General features: G+C 44.8%; 1 protein-coding gene across 1 annotated transcript in view; it reads left to right on the top strand.

The window, feature by feature from the left end:
* Nucleotides 1-19709, top strand: part of LOC115478403 (probable cation-transporting ATPase 13A4) — a 74144-nt gene that overhangs the window by 32478 nt on the left and 21957 nt on the right. The window contains exons 14-23 of the mRNA XM_030215704.1: nt 1035-1124; nt 3800-3956; nt 5682-5799; nt 6384-6508; nt 8544-8722; nt 9924-10043; nt 14685-14764; nt 17013-17055; nt 18720-18829; nt 19217-19313. Of these exons, the coding sequence (XP_030071564.1) occupies nt 1035-1124; nt 3800-3956; nt 5682-5799; nt 6384-6508; nt 8544-8722; nt 9924-10043; nt 14685-14764; nt 17013-17055; nt 18720-18829; nt 19217-19313 (1119 nt within the window). The remainder of the gene's footprint in view (nt 1-1034; nt 1125-3799; nt 3957-5681; nt 5800-6383; nt 6509-8543; nt 8723-9923; nt 10044-14684; nt 14765-17012; nt 17056-18719; nt 18830-19216; nt 19314-19709) is intronic.

The following is a 19709-nucleotide window of genomic DNA, read 5'->3' on the forward strand; positions in this document are numbered from 1 at the left end:
GGGAGGGGGATGGGACACGGGAAAAGCATAGGGAAATTTGGTGGGAGATGTAGTCTGAGTCATTGTCGTTGTCTTCTGGATATATGTTGGGTAGAAGGGATCCAAGGATTAGATTGGTTCATTTGGGTAGGCTTGAACAGATGGGTTTTTAGTGATTTCCGGAAGGGTAGATAGTCGCTGATTGATCAGATGGGTCTGGGGAGGGCGTTCCAGAGTTGGCTGCCTAAGAAGGAGAAGTTGGATCCATAGTAGGTTTTGTACTTGAGTCCTTTTGTAATTGGGGTAATGTAGGTTGAGGTAAGTTCGCGAAGTTTCAGACATGTTTCTGGTGGGAAGGTCAATCAGACTGAGCATATAACTCTGAGATTCACCGTGGATAATCGTGTGGATTAATGTGTGGACCTTGAAGTTGATTCGTTATAGGCTGATTCAGAGACAGCAACCAACAGGAGAAGAGTATTATTGCAAGCATTCTTTTCCTGTACTAGGGGGAAGTAAGTTGCAAAAAAAACCTACAAAAAACCCCAAACCTTTTAGTTGCTGCCCCTGAAGCAGCCTGTGGCCACGTTGGGCTAATTTTCATAACAGTGTTCTCCTTCATCTTCTGTGATCCATTTTCTTCTGTTGCTACTACCAGTTGTGGGTCTTTTGTGTTAACACTATTTATAAAATTACTGCCATAAAGCTAAGATAACCTTCTATTGTAAGATTATCCTGGAAGAGACCCTATAATAAAATATGTTTACCTTGTTCTCAGCATGGGCATACCCTATTCCTAAGCCCATGAATATTTACTGCATGTTAAATGCTATTAAACGTCAGAGGAGAACACAAGAATTTAACGATAATTTAAGGCATGAAATAATTTGGCTTTATAAAGTGAAGTTTCCAATTGCTGTACATTCTACATTTAGGGTCTCTTTTAATAAACCATTCTAGCGATTCCCTAGTGCTGCAAATGCTAATTTGCTACGCATCAATCGCTAGCGTCATTTAGTAGAAGAGGCCCTTAATTTACCAATTTTTTTTAACAGGATGTGGAAGATTTGAATACAAATAACAATAATGAGGAAATGCAATCAGTACCAACCATGATTATTAAACCTGGACCGAAAGACAGCCCGGTAAGCATTGAGATTCTATGATTTGGGCTTACATGATGCACAAAATTAAAAAAAAACCAACCTTGTATTTTAAGGGGTAATTATATCAAGGAGTTTTTATTCAAAGGCCTTTTCAAATATGTAAAAGATCGTTTATAACATGACCCCAGAGATTATGTATTTTTATGTGACCCACATGTAGGCATGTTCAGGGATAGAGTTTGGATAGAGCATTGTTTATAAAGTACATGCACATGTGTTCTTTACACAAGAACAAATTTCCACAGCTTCAACCTAGGCATGATTTCTGCCACTTTATCCTTAGGGTAAAGACACATGGAGGGGAATAATTGAAAGGGGTGCCCAAGTTTTCCTGAGGACGTCCTCATAAGACGAAGGGGCGGGGAAACCCGTATTATCGAAACAAGATGGGGCATCCATCTTTCGTTTCGATAATACGGTCGGGGACGCCCAAATCGCGAAATTTAAGTCAACCTTAGAGATGGTCGTCCCTGATTTTCGGAGAAAATGGAAACCAAGCAAGCCCATCTCAGAAACGACCAAACCAAGCCCTTTGGTCGTGGGAGGAGCCAGCATTCGTAGTGCACTGGTCCCCCTAACATGCCAAGACACCAACCGGGCACCCTAGGGGGCACTGCAGTGGACTTCAGAAATTGCTCCCAGGTGCATAGTTTGTGTGCTGAGCCCCCCAACCCCCCCCCCCAACCCCACTCCCCACATCTGTACACCAATACCATAGCCCTTATGGGTGAAGGGGGGCACCTAGATGTGGGTACAGTGGGTTTGTGGTGGGTTTTGAAGGGCTCACATTTACCACCACAATGTATCAGGTAGGGGGGGATGGCCTGGGTCCGCCTGCCTGAAGTGCACTGCACCCACTAAAACTACTCCAGGGACCTGAAAACTGCTGTCATGGAGCTGGGTGTGATATTTGAGGCTGGCATAGAGGCTGGAAAAATATTTTTAAAATTTATTTTTGAGGGTGGGAGGGGGTTGGTGACCATTGGCGGGTGTAAGGGGAGGTCATCCCCGATTCCATCTGGTGGTCATCTGGTCATTTAGGGCACATTTTTATGGATGGTCATAAGAAAAAAAGGACCAGGTAAAGTCGTCCAAGTGTTCGTCAGGGACGCCCTTCTTTTTTCCATTATCGGTCGAGGACGCCCATCTGTTAGGCACGCCCCAGTCCCGCCTTCACTACACCTACGACACGCCCCCATGAACTTTGGTAGTCCCTGCGACGGAAGCTGTTGAGGACGCCCAAAATCGGCTTTCAATTATGCCGATTTGGGCGACCCTGAGAGGACGCCCATCTCGCAATTTGTGTCGGAAGATGGGCGCTCTTCTCTTTCAAAAATAAGCCTGAAAGAGTGGTAGTGGGGTTTGAACTTATTAGAGCACATTGCTCTGACCATTAGGTTACTCTTCTACTCTTTTATCATCAAATGGAAACTAAACGTTTGTTGGGTTCCAAAGTAATGTAAGTTGAATTATTGTCCCAGAGACCATTTCCATCTAATTAGTAAGCTGTGTAAGCATCTACACACGCCCAATGCACGCCAAAATGGAGTTATCGCCAGGCTACCATGTGGCTCTTGTGGTAATTTCATTTTTGACATGTGGCTGATACGCTTGTCCAAAAAATAATTTTTATTTTTGAACACATGTATTGGGCACGCGCCAAGTGGCATTTGATGCGCATCAGTCATTACCGCCCGGATACTGCATAAGACTTTACCGCTAGATCAATGGATGGCGGTAAGGTCTCAGACCCAAAATAGACGCATGGCAATTTTCATTTTGCCACACGTACATTTTCGGCAAAAAAAAAAAAAAGGCATTTTTTACAGGTGCACTGAAAAATGATTCTGCGTGCACCCAAAACCAGGGGCATAGCCAGACCTCGGCTGGAGGGGGGCCAGCACTCGACGTGGGGGGCACTGTTTAGCCGCCTCCCCCCACCGCCGAACTTCCTCCCACTGCCACCGCAACCGCAACCCCCTCCCCCCCCCCGCTGCCACAACCGCAACCCTCCTGCACCGCATCAGGTAGCTTGTTTGCTGGTGGGGGTCCCCAATCCCCGCCAGCCGAAGAGTCTTCTTCAGCGCCGGTCGAGTTCGGCGCCTTCGTTGTGTGATCTTCTGTTTCTGACGCCTTACGTCCTGCATAGGGCTACATGCACGGTGCAGGACTTAAGGCGTCAGAAACAGATGATCCCACAACGAAGGCACCGGAGTCAACCGGCGCTGAAGAAGACTCTTCTGCTGGCGGGGTTTGGGGACCCCCGCCAGCAAACAAAGTACCTGATGCGGCAGCGGGGCGGGGGGTAGGCAGCGGCAGGGGGGCAGATGTAGAGGGGGCTAGGGCATAATCTGTGGGGGCCCATGCCCCTGTGGCCCCACGTAGCTAAGCCCCTGCCCAAAACACGGGTCTACACTATCTCAGGCCATTTTTCAGCGTGCCTTTGTAAAAGGACCGCTAAATATGTCTTTGTCACGCATTGCAAGGAAACGTCAATGATGGCTGATGTCATACATATCAGTATATAAGAAAATAATTAGAGGTCTTTTGCTAATTCAGCAAAGCATGGATCAAAAATTGGAGAAACTTTAGATGTATATTAACATATAAACCTGGGTCACTTTTTTGCCCCTGTTATTTTGATTTCTTCTCAGGGACCAGCGCAAGGAATTTCTATTCTCTACCAGTTTCCCTTTTCCTCAGCCCTGCAGAGGATGTCTGTGATCACTCAGGTGATTGGCGAGAATCTACTTACAGTTTATATGAAGGGAGCTCCGGAGATGGTGGTCAGTTTTTGCAAACCAGAAACAGGTATTAACGTCATGCAATTAGTCAGTTAGGTGTGACTGTCTGGGGCTGGTTAAAAACTTGAGCATTGTCTAGGGGGCACAGAAAAAAAAAAGTATCAAACCTTGTCTTAAAATATCAGACGCCAAGTTTCAGGGGAAAACTTTCAAGGGCTCTCCACAGATAAGGATGTGTTTACCAGTGAATTCTAATCTCTCTTTTGAAAATTGCTTGGCAGGAAAAATGGACAGTGCTGAGGTTGGGACAGAGCGACTCAGTGGACATACACATGTAGATTTCATTCTCAGAACAAAGTGGCAAGCGGACCAATGACTTCAGGACATTGAGACTACGCTGGTATATAAAGGAGTAAACTTTATTGTAGACTCGACACAGTACTGTGTTTCGGCCACAGGCCTGCTTCAGGAGTCTGTTCAGAAAGGCATATCCCACCGATCCAACATAAAAGACTGAGTTCCACAGGAACTCAGTCTTTTATGTTGGATTGGTGGGATCAGGGCCGCCGAGGGGGGGGGGGCAGGGAGGACAAAATTCCCTGGGCCCGGGCCTCCAAGGGGAGCCCGGCACCGGGGTCAGGCCACTGGCTCTGCAGTTCCCGGTCTCACCTGCCTGCCTCCTCGGCTCCGGGCCACCTGCATTCGAAGCAGCAGTCACAGATCGCCTCCCTTCCGGCTTTCCCTCCCTGTCCCGCCCTCGCAGAAACCGGAGGTTACATCAGACGAGGGTGGGACACAGGGAGAGAAGGCCAGAAAAGAGGCGATCTGCGACTGCCGCCTTGAATGTAGGGGGCCCGTAGCCATGGAGGCAGACAGGTGAGACCGCGGACTGCAGTGGCGGGAGGCGGCAGCAACCGGGGGGGGGGGGGGGGGGGGGGGGGGGGGCGGCCTTGCCCCGGGCCCAGCCAAGTCTCTCGGTGGCCCTGGGTGGGATATGCCTTCCTGAACAGACTCCTGAGGCAGGCCTGTGGCCAAAACACAGTACTGTGTTGAGCCTACAATAAGGTTTACTCCTTTTTATACCAGCGTAGTCTCAACGTCCTGAAGTCATTGGTCCGCATGCCACTTTGTTCTGAGAATGAAATCTACATGTGTATGTCCACTGAGTCGCTCTGTCCCAACTTCAGCACCGTCCAGCATATGGACGTCCGTCTCACATATTTTTGAACAGGAAATCTTGATGAATTTCCTGTTTGAAAATACAAGTAAGACGGACTTCCGTTTGGGTCGTTCTGACTTGGATATCCTTTCGAAAATGCTGTTCCACGTGTTTTCGAAAAGAGGTGAGTTTCATGCATGTAATAGTAAGGCTAATTAATTCACTCTAGGAATTCCATAATGCACAATCCAAAAAGACAATGAAAGATGTTCAGGCAACGTTCCTGTGATATTCGGGGCCTCCAAGCTGTGATATTTTATAAGATAGTATTATTTTGATTTGTCGAACTTTGGGGTATGTTTACTAAGGCGCATTAGTGTTTTTAACGCATCTTTAAAGCTCAGGCACGATAAACGCTAATGCACCAAATACATTCCTATAGGCGCATTAGTATTTGATGCACGTTAGAGTTTAATGCGCATTAAAAACGCTAACACGCCTATAGCATGCCTTTGTAGACACAAGCATTTATAACTACATCTGACAGTGGAAAGAAAACTGTTCAGGTGACATGCTGCAAATGTCTACTATTTTTGGAGTCCATCTAAATAACTGACTATTTACTTTCCTCAGTCCCCCCAAACTTCTCAAGAGAACTTGAATACTACACATTTCAAGGCTTCAGAGTCATTGGCCTAGCATACAGAAATCTGGAAACAAAGGATCCCGATGAAGTGGGCAGTTTAATAAGGTAAAGTAATCTTTAGTATCCTTAGCCAAGCTTCTCAGAGATCCATTACGTTTGTTCAGTACCTTCTGGGGAGTTAGAAACACAGAAACTTGACGGCAGATAAAGGCCATATGACCCATCCAGTCTGCCCATCCTCTGTAACCCCTAACTCTTCCTTTTCCTAAGCAATCCCACATGCTTATCCCATGCCTTTTTAAATTCTGACACAGTCCTCGACTCCACAACCTCCACTGGGAGGCCATTCCACGCCTCCACCACCCTTTCTGTGAAATAGTACGTCCTAAGATTAATCCTAAGCCTCTTCCCTCTTAACTTTGTCATATGCCCCCTCATTCCAGAGCTCTTCTTCAGTTGAAAAAGGCTCTCTTCCTGTATATAAATGTCCTTGAGATATTTAAATGTCTCTATCATGTCTCCTCTCTCCATCCTCTCTTCCAGCATATACATGTTGAGGTTCATAAGCCTGTCCCTATAATTTTTGTGTTCAAGACTGCTTGTGGTAAAGAAAAGCTATTAGCACTTCAGTTAATGGAGGTCATGATTAGAAGTCCCAGTTTCATCTTTCTCCTTCTGTTTATTTTAAGAGAAGAGGTGGAATCAAATCTGGAATTTCTTGGTCTTCTGATCTTTGAGAATCGGCTGAAGGCAGAGACCAAGCCGGTCTTGCAAGAGCTAAATGATGCCCACATTCGGACAGTCATGATAACAGGTATGTAACTGTGAGAATTCTTTACTGAAATTATATACAATCAGGTCAAATGCAAAAACTACTAGAGTTATAACATAATGGTTTCTTTGAGTTTCTTCACATAGATGTGATTTGGATATTGATGTTTTGGATTTTCATTGCTATCTTTTCCTAATCCCTAGTTCAAGGCAACTTGCATTCCAATATTACCCTGTCTCACTAGGCTTCTATTTGAAGGGGCTTACAGTATTTACTAAGCCACATCATGGCAATAAAACATGCCATTGGACAATTAAAGAGTGTTAATTGGCAATAATTTGAATTATTTTCCAATAACGAAGCTTAACAAATCTACCTCTTCAAAAACTATATGGATAAATATCACCAAAACTCTACAATTGAACACAAAAGCTATCACTACCTTTTTCACTTCAAATCTATATCTTCAAAAACTCTGGGGCCCTTTTACTAAGCTGCATAATCGTCTGTGTGCGCCAGAAAGGAATTACCGCCTAGCTACCACGTGGATCTCGTGGTAATTTCATTTTTGGCGCACGTCCGATATGCACATCTGAAAAATCATTTTTATTTTTCGGAAGCGCGTATTGGGCATTTGACGTACGTAGGTCATTACCGCCCGGTTATCGCGTGAGACTTTACCTCTAGGTCAATGGCTGGTGGCAAGGTCTCAGGCTCAAAATGGAAGCGTGGCAATTTTCATTTTGCCGCACGTCCATTTTCAGCAAAAAATTTTTAAAAAGGCATTTTTACAGGTGCGCTGAAAAATCTGCCTGCGCCCGAAACATGCGTCTACACCAGCGCAGGACATTTATGAGCTTGCCTTTGTAAAACGGCCTCTCTACGAATAACCACACGAACTATAGATGCCTTCTCAACATTGCACAACACTATTGTAACTCCACCAAAATGTAAATTGTAAACCACTTTGAACCAAAACTTGTTTTTGGATAATAGTGGGATATAAGAATGCATAATGAACACCAGGGATACCATTACTGGTACTTAAAGCAATTAGCAGATAATTAAACAATTCAGGGGCCCTTTTACTAAGCAGCGGTAGGGCTAATTCGCAGGTAGCTCGCTCCAAATCGATGCCACTTCCAGGCTAGCGTGGGCCCCCCGTGGTAATTTCAATGTTGACGCGTTCTGTTTCCTGTGGTAGAAAATATTTTCCTATTTTCTACCGCAGGGGCGTTCCTGGTGGTAATTCGCAGCATGGCCATATTGGCACGCGCTGCATGATTATTACGCAAGTAGCACGTGAGCCCTTCCTGCTAGGTCAATGGCTGGCAGTAACGACCCACTGAAAAAAAAGCCTTTTTTCCCAGCTGTGTTAAATAATGACCCAGCGCTTGCCAATTTCACCTGTCCAGACTAGCGCAGACACTTTTTATCGCAGCTTAATAATAGGGCCCCTATGATAGCTGTTATTCTAGTACGCTGGTTGAAAAATTGCATGTCCACGTTTATTTTATTTATTTATTTATTTGTTACATTTGTACCCCAGATTTTCCCACCTCTTTGTAGGTTCAATGTGGCTTACATAGTGCCGGAGAGCAGTTGTAGACTCCGGTGTATACAAATACAAGGTGAAGTTGTGATAGGGTAAGGTTCATGTGGTAGGACCACATAGAGGAATCGTTCGACGGGAGAGTTCAGTGATGGTCATTGCGTTTACTTAGGCGACCTCCGTCGCATTGTCTGAAAGAACTCGAACTGGGCAACCGCGGAGAAGAGACAGAAACTCCCGAAGGCCCAGATGAATCGCGGTTGATGGACCGTGTTGCCTCCGTCGAAGTCCAAACGCCCTAGGCCGTCTGTTGCGGGGAATGAGCCCCCCAGCCAGACAGTGACACATATAGAATAAGAGGGGGTATGAGTAGATGACAGAGAATGGGGAAGATATGATGTTAGAGAGGAAAAAAGACCAAGTAACTTGTAAACACCATGCTAACTACAAAGGTTTTGAGTATTCAGTATTTATGTCCTAGATTATGGGAAAGAGTATAAATTACTTTGCATTTTCATTTCTTAGGTGATAACCTTCAAACAGCTATAACCGTTGCAAAAAATTCTGGAATGGTTTCTGAGGACGGTAAGGTGATTACGGTGGAAGCCAACGGACCAAAAGGATCTCACCCAGCATCCATCACCTGGAAAGCAATGGAAGACAATGAGAAAAATGGTTATGGAATCACTGGCAACAATGCCTGGGTAGATGTGAAATACTTATAGTCAGTGCATTTTTTCTAGCAAAAAAGGTGCCGGTAATCACTGATCACTGAAGGACCTACCCCACAATAACTAGGTCCCTTGCATCCAGTCGCAGAATCTACGACAGGGCAAAATTGGTGTGTAGAGCCTGAGCTCTTTCATTAAAACTTGGGGTCCATGGGTCAATTTTAGAAGACAACGGAAAAGGAGCCGGTACTCAGTACCCCCAAGTACCCCCTAAAAAAAAAGCCCTGCTTATAGTGCAGTTATAAATGGGCCTGCCTATGCACAGGGATGTTAGGAGAACATTCATGACATCCAGCACTCAGGTGGCATCTCCAAGGTTTGACGAAGCCATTCAATGGTTTTCAGTCATTTACTCTTTTAGACTCTGGAGGCCCAATATTCAGCTGGCAGCAGACAGCACATTTGCTGTCTGCCACCGGTGGTTAAACTCGGAGGCTCAATGCCGGGCCCTATCCGGCGACCAGAATTGAATATCTGGGTTTATTTTGGCCGTTGACATTCAACACTAATCGATTAACATTTTAGCAGTCAAAGATAGGCCTATTTTGACTGCTTAACGTAGCTGGTTAGGCACTGACGATCCACACCCAACCGACAATGTCACATGATTATAGGCAGTTGACGGCCAGCTGCTAATGGGATATTCAGTGGGAGATAACCGCAGTTAGGCACTTAAATGCTATTTAACCAGCCAGGAGACATTCCTGGCCGGTTAAATAGTTTTGAATATCAAGTGGGGGGGGGGGGGGGGGGAGTTTATTTTTCTGGTAGCCTAGTGGTTAGTGCAGTGGACTCTGATCCTGGGGAACTGGGTTCAACTCCCACTGCAGCTCCTTGTGATCTTGGGCAAGTCACTTAACCCTCCATTGCCCCTGGTACAAAATAAGTATCTGAATGTATGTAAACCGCTTTGAATGTAGTTGCAAAAATCTCAGGAAGGCAGAATATCAAGTCCCATTTCCCTTATAAAAATATTATTTATTCCTTAAAAACTGCCTTGAAAGCCAATATGGGAAACTGTTTATTAATAGATTTTCTGACCATTGTAAGATGTTTTCAATAGTGTAATAGGCTTTGAGATAGAAGTACAAAGGAGCAAGAGAAAACAATTAAGTCCAAAGATAATTGGTCCTGTAGGAACCTAACCTGGAATCTTTTCTATGTGAATTTTTAGGAGAAGTACATTGATACTGAAAGTGGATCTCATCCTAATGGACCTGGTGATTACCACTTTGCCATGAGTGGAAAATCTTTTCAAGTCATAGTGGAACATTTTTCTAATTTGCTTCCAAATGTAAGTTCAGCGGGAACATATTTTCAAATGAGCGTTTGCTGTATTTTCTTGACCTATGCTTTATACCTGAAAAGTAGAAACGGGCCAGATCAAACTCCAACATTTCTGAATATCATTCATTCTGGAAAATTGTTGACAACTGCAAATCCTTCATGAGCCCAGTAACTGCAATTTTCTTAAAAATGAAATTTCCAAATCTGTATCTTGGAACAGAAAACGTTTCCAAACTCTGCTTCCTTTCATTCTGCCTGAATCAGAAACATTATATCCTCTATTCCAAGATGTACTTTGGAAGATTGTTGTCCACATGGATCTGACTCAAATAGCTGAAAGATAACCTGCTCGTTCTCAGCAAATCGAAATCTGAAGCCATTCTGTTTCCCAATCCTTACAAATCCACTCTAAGTTCCCCCCTTCTTTATGGCAAACCTCTTACTTTCAAGGACTCTGTTAAGATCTTAGGAGTGCCATTCGATTCCAGGCTCATATTTAAGGCCCAGATTGACTCCGTCATAAGTTCATCATTTTTTGCTCTACACTGCATTCACTCTTTATGTTCCTATCTTTCCACCTCTCTTCTCCGCACAGTCATTTTGGCCCTGTTTCTTCCTCATATAGATGACTGTAATTCACTTTATGCTGGCCTTTCACTTTACATGCTCGAACGTCTGCAGCTTATTCAATCGACCGCTCTAAGGGGTCCTTTTACTAAGGTGCTGTGAAAAATGGCCCGCACCCGTTGGATGCACGCAGATCCAATTTTCAGCACACCTGTAAAAAAATGCCTTTTTTGGGGGGGCTGAAAATGGATGTGCGGCAAAATAAAAATTGGTGTGCATCCGTTTTGGGTCTGAGATCTTACCGCCACCCATTCGCTTAGCGATAAAGTCATCATGCATTATTATCAGGGCGGTAATCAGCAATGCACATGCACTGCCAATTACTGTCCGGTTAGCGCCACGCGTTCAAAAATAAAAACAATTTTTTGGTGCACGTAGCGGACGTGTGTAAAAAAAAAAATGGAATTACCACCCGGGCCATGAGGTAGCTGGGTGATCGTTCCAAATTGACGCGCTAAAACTTTTTCATAACTCCCACCGTTTCGATCACGTTACCCTACTTCTACGCTTAGAACACTGGCTTCCCGTCTCTCGCTGTATCAAGTTCAAAGTCCTCCTCGTTGTTTACAAAGGCCGTCTCCTGTCTGCAAAAGCCTACACCGATAACCTGCTCATTCCCTACATCCCTCCGCTCTCCCACCAGTCTGCAGACAATGACCTCCTTGCACTCCCCTCACCTTCAGCCCGTCGCTTAACCATTTCCTGTGAAAACACCTGCAGTTACATTGGATCCCAACTTATGGAATGCACTACCTCTTTCTGTTAGGAACCAACCCACAGTCAACCAGTTTAAGAAATCACTGAAATCGTACTGTAATCGTAGAAACTTTTAATACCTTGTCCCCTTTAATCTCTTCCCCCTCCTTTGCACTGTTCTGCCTCTCTTTCTCCTTCTTCTCTATTTTTAATGTAAAGCATGTCGATGCCTCCCCAAACCATATGCAGTATATCAAGGGCAATAACTAAATAAAAATAAATCTATTCTGAATCTGGAATGAAAATATCAGCCGTGCACATTCTTCCCACGTCCCCCTTCAAATATCTCTATGAGTACATTTTCAAAATCTTTACTTATTTCAACTCGATTGCCCACAGTATGACATTGTGCAGAATCAAGGCCTATCTGAATCTACCTTGACTTGGTGCAAAAAGAAAAAAAACTGCACAAAACATGAAAAAAGAAAACAAACATTTCTACGTCAGAGCTGTGTTAGGAAATGAACCTGTATTATTTGCCCCTTAACATGTGTAGGTAGCACAGCCTTAATGCAGTGTTATTGTGGTTACTCCGGTAGTAGATAGTAAAGAGATGCAAAACATGCAAATGCATGCAAAACACCTCATTATTATGCAGTAGTACAGCTAATACTAAATGGGTCCAAGGTGGAAAAATTAAGATGGGCCCCCGAAACCCACTAGAGATCTCTGTGGTTTAGTCAATAAAACTGGGCAATTTCCAGGAATATACAGGTAATTATACAGAAATAAGAACTCAAACCTCATACAACAATTAAAAAAAAAAAATGGGACTTCCGAGCTTTCTTGAAAACCTTAAAATTATCTACTCTGTTTAAATTTGCTGGCAGTATATTGAAAACCTATCATAGTAAAAGAAATAGAGACTTAAATGCAAGACATATTACAGTTAATAAACTCAGAAAAATACTTTATTTTAAACCTTTCTGTTTGAGCATTGCTTTGGTCCCAGTGTCTCTTTTCTGCTTTTCTCTGTTTTTTTTTTTTCTTTAGCTGTCTTTCCAGGGTCTCCTGTCCTTTTGACATTTCTTCTCTCTATATGTCTACCATTCATCTTCCCTCTATATCCCTATCCATCCTACCCAGCATCTCCCCTCTGTATTCCTGTCCCTGTCTTCCCCTCATGTTCAGCATCTACTCTCTGTGTCCTTATCCTCCCCCCTGTCATTCAGCATCTCTCTTCTGTGTCCCTATCTCTCCCCCTGTGTCCAGCATTGGCCCTCGGTGTCACTGTCCCTATGCTCCCTCCATGCCTAGCATTTCTTCTCTGTGTCTCTGTTCCTCCCCATCTCCAGCTTCTCCCACTCTCTTCCCTTCTTTTTGCATTATCCCACACTCCAGGGCCATCCCTCTTTCACCCAGCCCCCCCCCCCCCTTCTCTCATGGTCTGGAATCTCTCTCCACTTCTATTGGTCTATTATCTCTCTGTTTTCCTTAGCCCTGGTTCAGGTTCTCTCTCCCTGTCTGTCACACCCCCACTCCAGTCCAGCATATCTCCATCTCCAATTTGCTTCAGGCCTGTCTCTTCTGTCTGCCCCCGCCCCCCCCCCCCCCTTACCAGGTTCAGCATCTCTCCTCCTCATTTCCATCCTCTTTGCTCCAGGTCTCTCTCTCTCTGCTCAAGGTCTCTCTCTCTCTCTGTCTTCCCTCTGCTCCCCCTCCAGGTCTAGCATCTCTCCCCCTCTCTCCTCCTCTCCACATCTCCATAACTCCTCCCTCATGTGTGGTCTGCATTTCTCTGTAGCTCCCCCCAAGGTCTTCACACTTGTGGTGGATCACCGGCAAAGGCAACGATGAAAACAGGCAGCACCCCAGGAAGTTGCATCAGAGAGGCAGAGGAAAGTCCCTGGTTGGGCCATCTGGAGGTGGCCTGTCTTCATTGCTGCCTCTGTTGGCAACCCGCTACCAATATGGACCGTTGTGGACAGGGGAGAGGGCAGAGAGATGCAAGACCTGTGGGGGTGGGAGGATTCCACAACAGGCAACCTCTACCCCTGGGTAGCCCTGGACATTTTGTCTTGCTTGCTCAATGGTATTTATGCCCCTGTAATATATGTAATTTCTAAAAAGTGGCTTGTGATAAGAACTGCAAGCTGCATTACTTTAATTAATTAATTAAATCGGTTACTTTAATTCACATTAATATTATTGAACGTTTTACCTTGTCTTGTTCATATATACCTATTATGAATTATCTATTTAGTTACTTCTAATCCACTTGATATTTTATTTCTGTCTAATTCACGTGATATTTTCATATACCTAATTGTAACTCCTCTTTTGTACTTAACATTCCGTTAATGTTTGTTTTCTTTTTTCATGTTTTCTGCAGTTTTTTTTGGCTTTTTGCACCAAGTCAAGGTAGATTCAGATAGGCTTTGATTCTGCACAATGTCATACTGTGGGCAATCGAGTTGAAATAAGTAAAGAAGGGGGGCAGACTCAAGAAAAATGTCAGGCAGTATTTTTTCATGGAGGGAGTGGTGGATGCTTGGAATGCCCTCCCGCGGAAGGTGGTGGAAACGAAAACGGTAACGGAAATCAAACATGCGTGGGATAAACATAAAGGAATCCTGTTCAGAAGGAATGGGTCCTAAGCAGCTTAGCCGAGATTGGGTGGCAGAGCCGGTGGCGGGAGGCGGAGATGGTGCTGGGCAGACTTATATGGTCCGTGCCAGAGCCGGTGGTGGGAAGCGGGGCTGGTGGTTGGGAGGTGGGGATAGTGCTGAGCAAACTTATACGGTCTGTGCCAGAGCCGGTGGTGGGAGGCGGGGCTGGTGGTTGGGAGGCGGGGATAGTGCTGGGCAGACTTACACGGTCTGTGCCCTGAAAAGGACAGGTACAAATCAAGGTAAGGTATACACAAAAAGTAGCACATATGAGTTTATCTTGTTGGGCAGACTGGGTGGACTGTGCAGGTCTTTTTTTGCCGTCATCTACTATGTTACTATGTTAATGGTGATCACCATTGCGGCATAATGTAAGCCACATTGAGCCTGCAAATAGTTGGGAAAATGCGGGATACAAATGCAGCAAATAAATAAATAAATAAACGGCAAGCTGCATTATAGCCAGAAAAAAATCACTCCAGCAAATAACTGGGGTTATTTTACCATCCCAAGAAAGCTAATTTGAAATGTGGTTGGTTCATTTAATATGCAGCCTGATGATCCCGGATGATGGCATAACATTGCTTGTGAGATTAACTGCAGTCAGTATGATGTATACGCTTTGAAATCAGTGGTTTGATGTGTCCTTTTTCCAGTTGCTGCTAAACGGATCCATCTTTGCTAGGATGTCCCCGGCACAGAAATCAAGCCTGATTGAGGAATTTCAAAAACTAGAGTACGTTCTTTATCTTAAAGATTTTGGGGGAAGTTATCAATGTAGGGTGCCATTCAAACATGCTATTTTACAGTTCACCCACATTATTGGTCTAGTCTTTTTTTTTTTTTTTTTTGATTAGAACTCTCTTTAACGGACAAAATTATGGTTTGTCAGTATTTGCAACAGAGTTGAAGCCTGATGAGTTATGATTTTAAGCATGGCTGTCCTGAATGACTCTTTGCTGCGGCTTAGCTCATTTATGGAAGAGCAGCTAAACGAGGCTACACTTCACATAACCTCCTCTACAAAAATCATAAGCACCTCCCAAGAATGCTATTGGTCTAGTCTTAATGGTACTACAACCCTTTGTATAGAAATGGTAAATATGGATTGCTCTTTTCCATTAAGACTACAGAACACTGAAGGCCAATAGATTTTACTGAGGTAGTCATAAGTAATGCCACACTGGGAAAAGACCAAGGGTCCATCGAGCCCAGCATCCTGTCCACGACAGCGGCCAATCCAGGCCAAGGGCACCTGGCAAGCTTCTCAAACGTACAAACATTCTATACAATCAAGCCATTGTGACATCACTAATGAGGTTGGCTCTTATTGGTGGAATGAGCCACTATGACATCACAATAGGTTAAATCACTGCTCTATGTAATAAAAGTGAGCCAAGTAGAGGACATAAGTACATAAGTAATACCATACTGGGAAAAGACCAAGGTCCATCGAGCCCAGCATCCTGTCCACGACAGCGGCCAATCCAGGTCAAGTGCACCTGGCGAGCTTCCCAAACGTACAAACATTCTATACATGTTATTCCCAAGTCCATTTAGTAGCAGTCTATGGACTTATCCTTTAGGAAACCGTCCAACCCCTTTTTAAACTCTGCCAAGCTAACCGCCTTCACTACGTTCTCCAGCAACGAATTCCAGAGTTTAATTACGCGTTGTGTGAAGAAACATTTTCTCCTATTTGTTTTAAATTTACTACACTGTAGTTTCATCGCATGTCCCCTAGTCCTAGTATTTTTGGAAAGTCTGTGCCCCTGCTAAATTTGGAATTCTCTTAAAAACTAGTATTCAGCTGGTGGCAGTCAGCATTTTAAAGTGCTGTCTCCACTGTCTAAATAAGACCTGGATATTCAATTTGCCCTTATCTGGAAGGCCAACCCCTAAAAGTACTAGAGCAAGATTACTGTCATAGGTCAGTGCTGCCATTTTGAACCCAGAGCCAGTGGATAAATCTAGGATAACTTTTCGCACAGTCCTGTCTGGTTGCTTAGCTATGGGGGCACCAGGACTGAATATGGCCTGGTACCCACATAACTACCAACTTCTCCTTGACTCCACCCCTGGACCGCCCTTCCACTGTCTGGTTTTAGAAGAGGCGGTTAGAACCGATATTCAGCAGAAGTGCCCAGTTAAATGCTGCTGAGTATCAACGGCCCCTTAAACAATGCTGAATTTTGAGCCCTTTGAGTTTAACGTGGAAAAACAGAGGCTTGTCGTCAATGCTGTCTTTTGCGTTTTGCCAACCTTTTAGGCATCATTGTCATCCGTGACTAATCACAGACCAGGTTCACCACATTTTCCACCAGGGGCATAGCCATGGGGGGGAGGGGGGGCTTGGGGACCTGGGCCCCCAATTTGTGTTTGAGGCCCTTGGCTGGCAGGGGTCCCTGTGTCTCACCAGTGGAAGTGCTCCTCAATTCGTGAGCACTGCTGCCGCTGTACTAGGCTTCCCCCCAATTTTTCACACAACTGAGCATGTGTGTGTGTGTGTGTGGGGGGGGGGGGGGGGGGGGTAAGGCCCAGCACGAAGATGGCAGATGTCTCAGGTAGGAGGAGCACTTCTGGCAGAGTTGGGGACCTTTACCAGCTGAAGTATATGGGAGTCGCGGGAGGGGGGAAATAGTGGCAGTAGGATGAGGCAAAGTTTTATCCCCCCCCTCCCACACATACACCTTGTACTCTGGTACCCCCAAGGTTCATGCCTGTTTTCCACCATAGACACAGAAATGGAGTAAAGTTTTAGTGAATCAGGCCCAGCAACTTGTCACTCTTCAGTCCATCAAACACCACTGTCAATATTTTTCATAATCTGACAGTGAACTTTGTATATGGCCATTCCAACAAGAAAATAATCAGGAATTATCCCTGTTGCCATCAGTACTGAGTATTATTTGCTCACGGCTTTTAGTGAATGACATATCTTCACTGTAATATGTAATATTCTTCCGTTGTGATTGTGGTTTTAGTTACTACGTGGCTATGTGTGGAGATGGCGCTAACGACTGTGGGGTGAGTAGACGACACAGATTTTTTTCTCCTTTGGGGGCTGATATATATGACCTTTAGGATTTCCCGAATGGTTAGAGAGGCCTCTTTTCTCCACAAGTTTGCTGTGTATGTACATGAGAAGCAGACCATGTTACGGGGCTGGCAGAAAAATAGAAAATCACCCCTCCTTGAGGGCGAGTTATCACTTTTGTGAAAAAATAGCCCTCAAGAATGATTTCTTGTGCTGGTTTTCATGAAATTCATAATTAAGATGATTTCACATAGCAGAAATTATCTATTTCATATTACACACAAAAGTTTATTACAGAGACTCACCCCCACCCCCCACCCCCCGTTATTGAAAAAAAAAAAAGAAGGTCATTTCAGATTCACATTTCTGAAAGATGTAGTTTGCGTAGAAGTGGACAGTGGATCTAAAATGCACATTTTTGAAGTTATTTAGCTCTTTAAGGGGGTCTTTTACTAAGCTGCGGTAATGTTTTTAGCTCATAGTAGAAATCAGCAGTCCTGTTAAATGGTGACGGACCAGGGGCTTAGCCAGACTTCGGCGGGAGGGGGGTCCAGAGTCCAATGTGAGGGGGCACATTTTAGCCCCCCCCCCGGCACGGCCAGCCCCCCCTCACCATTGCCGACATCCCCCCGCCATTGCCGACTCACCGCCGCCACCACCACCAACTTTGACCCCCCCCCCACCGCCGACCCTCTCAACCCCCCTTCCACCACCAACCCTCCCCCGCCGCCGCCGTCGCCTTCCTTTGCTGGCTGGGGAACCCAACCCCCGCCAGCCGAGGTCCTCTTCTTCCTTCGTTCTGTGCAGGACGTCAGACTCTCAGAAACAGAACGAAGCCTTGCGCTGGAAGAAGAGGACCTCGGCTGGTGGGGATTGGGGTCCCCCGCCAATAAAGGTAGGCAATGGCGGCAGCGGCGGGGGAGGGTTTGTGCTGGGAGGGGGGGTCGAGAGGGTCGTCGGCAGGGGGTCCAGGGCCAAATCTACGGGGGGCCCAGGCCCCCGTGGCCCCACATGGCTACGCCACTGTGACGGACTTACACCTTAGCTTGAGAAAGCTAAGGGGCCCTTTTACTAAGCCGTGTAAGCGTCTATGCGTACCCAACAGATGCCAAAATGGAGTTACCGCACGGCTACCTTGTGGCCCATGCAGAAATTTCATTTTTGGTGTGCGTCCGCTATGCACACCCGAAAATGTTTTTTTATTTTCTGGCATGCGCCTAATTCAGGCGTCTACACTACCACAGGCCATTTTTCAGCACACCTTAATAAAAGGACCCCTAAGTAATTCTTTTTTTTAATATATGAAGAAGTAAAAAAATATATATACAAAAAGTTTCTCGAATAATTACAGTGTTGGGTAAAACCAATGAGGATTACAGTGAATCACTAGGTGTTATCCTAGTGTGAAAGGAATCACTTCTCAGGTCAATTGTTATACCCGCCATATGTGAGAATTATTGGTGCACGGCTAAGAACTTCTGTTCACGATTTCCTTTTGGCATAGGCTGAGCCCCTATATGGGTTTTTGAAAATTTCTCCCACTATTATTTCCAATATACACAGTAATTGTGCATAACATTTGTACAAATGTGATTAACAATTGCAATGGTTGTGTAAGACGTACCAACGTATAGAGTAAAAACAACTTTTTCAGGCACTGAAAATGGCCCATGCTGGGATTTCCTTGTCGGAACAGGAGGCATCCGTGGCTTCACCTTTCACCTCCAAAACTGACAACATCGAGTGTGTCGCCCACCTCATCAAGTAAGCGCGTAGGTTTATGAAGAAATACAATCTTACTGGGTCAAATTCTTTTACTTTCAAAGTGTAATTACTACTACTACTACTACTTAACATTTCTAGAGCGCTACTAGGGTTACGCAGCGCTGTTCAGTTTAACAAAGAAGGACAGTCCCTGCTCGAAGGAGCTTACAATCTAAAGGACGAACTGTCAAGTTGGGGCAGTCTAGATTTCCTGAGTAGAGGTATGGTGGTTAGGTGCCGAAGGCGACATTGAAGAGGTGGGCTTTGAGCAAGGATTTGAAGATGGGCAGGGAGGGGGCCTGGCGTATGGGCTCAGGGAGTTTATTCCAAGCATGGAGGTGATTAGAATAGATTCATTTGATACCGAGTTATCTGTTTCCTGGACAGGGAAGGACGGACCGCTCTCGTCACATCATTCTGTGTCTTTAAGTTCATGGCCCTTTATGGAATGCTGGAATATATTGGTGTATTACTACTTTATTGGGTAAGTAGACGGCATGGATGGGCGAACCGTTAGGCCACATGGTTTTTATCTGTCTTCATTTGACCATGTTTCTAAGATTAAAGATAATCTCTTATCAGTTATAGCGGAAGTGGTCAGGGGCTTTCTAGTATTGTATCTTTAGAGCTAGCTAGCAACAAATTTACATAGTCTTTTACTAAGGTGTGCTCACGTTTTTGGCACGCTAAACGTTAAGAGACGCTCATAGGAATGCATTGGCGTCTCTAACGTTTAGCACGTGCCCATTTTTTTTAACGCTTGCCAAAAACGTGAGTGCGTCTTAGTAAAAGACCTTCTTATGGAACAATAGGGTCGTGTAAAGTGCTTATGTCAGAAGTAAAATATAAAATATTTCTTATTCTAAATTATAATGCCAAC

This window comes from Microcaecilia unicolor, chromosome 10, assembly GCF_901765095.1.
Source record: "Microcaecilia unicolor chromosome 10, aMicUni1.1, whole genome shotgun sequence".
NCBI classification, from domain to species: Eukaryota; Metazoa; Chordata; class Amphibia; order Gymnophiona; family Siphonopidae; genus Microcaecilia; species Microcaecilia unicolor.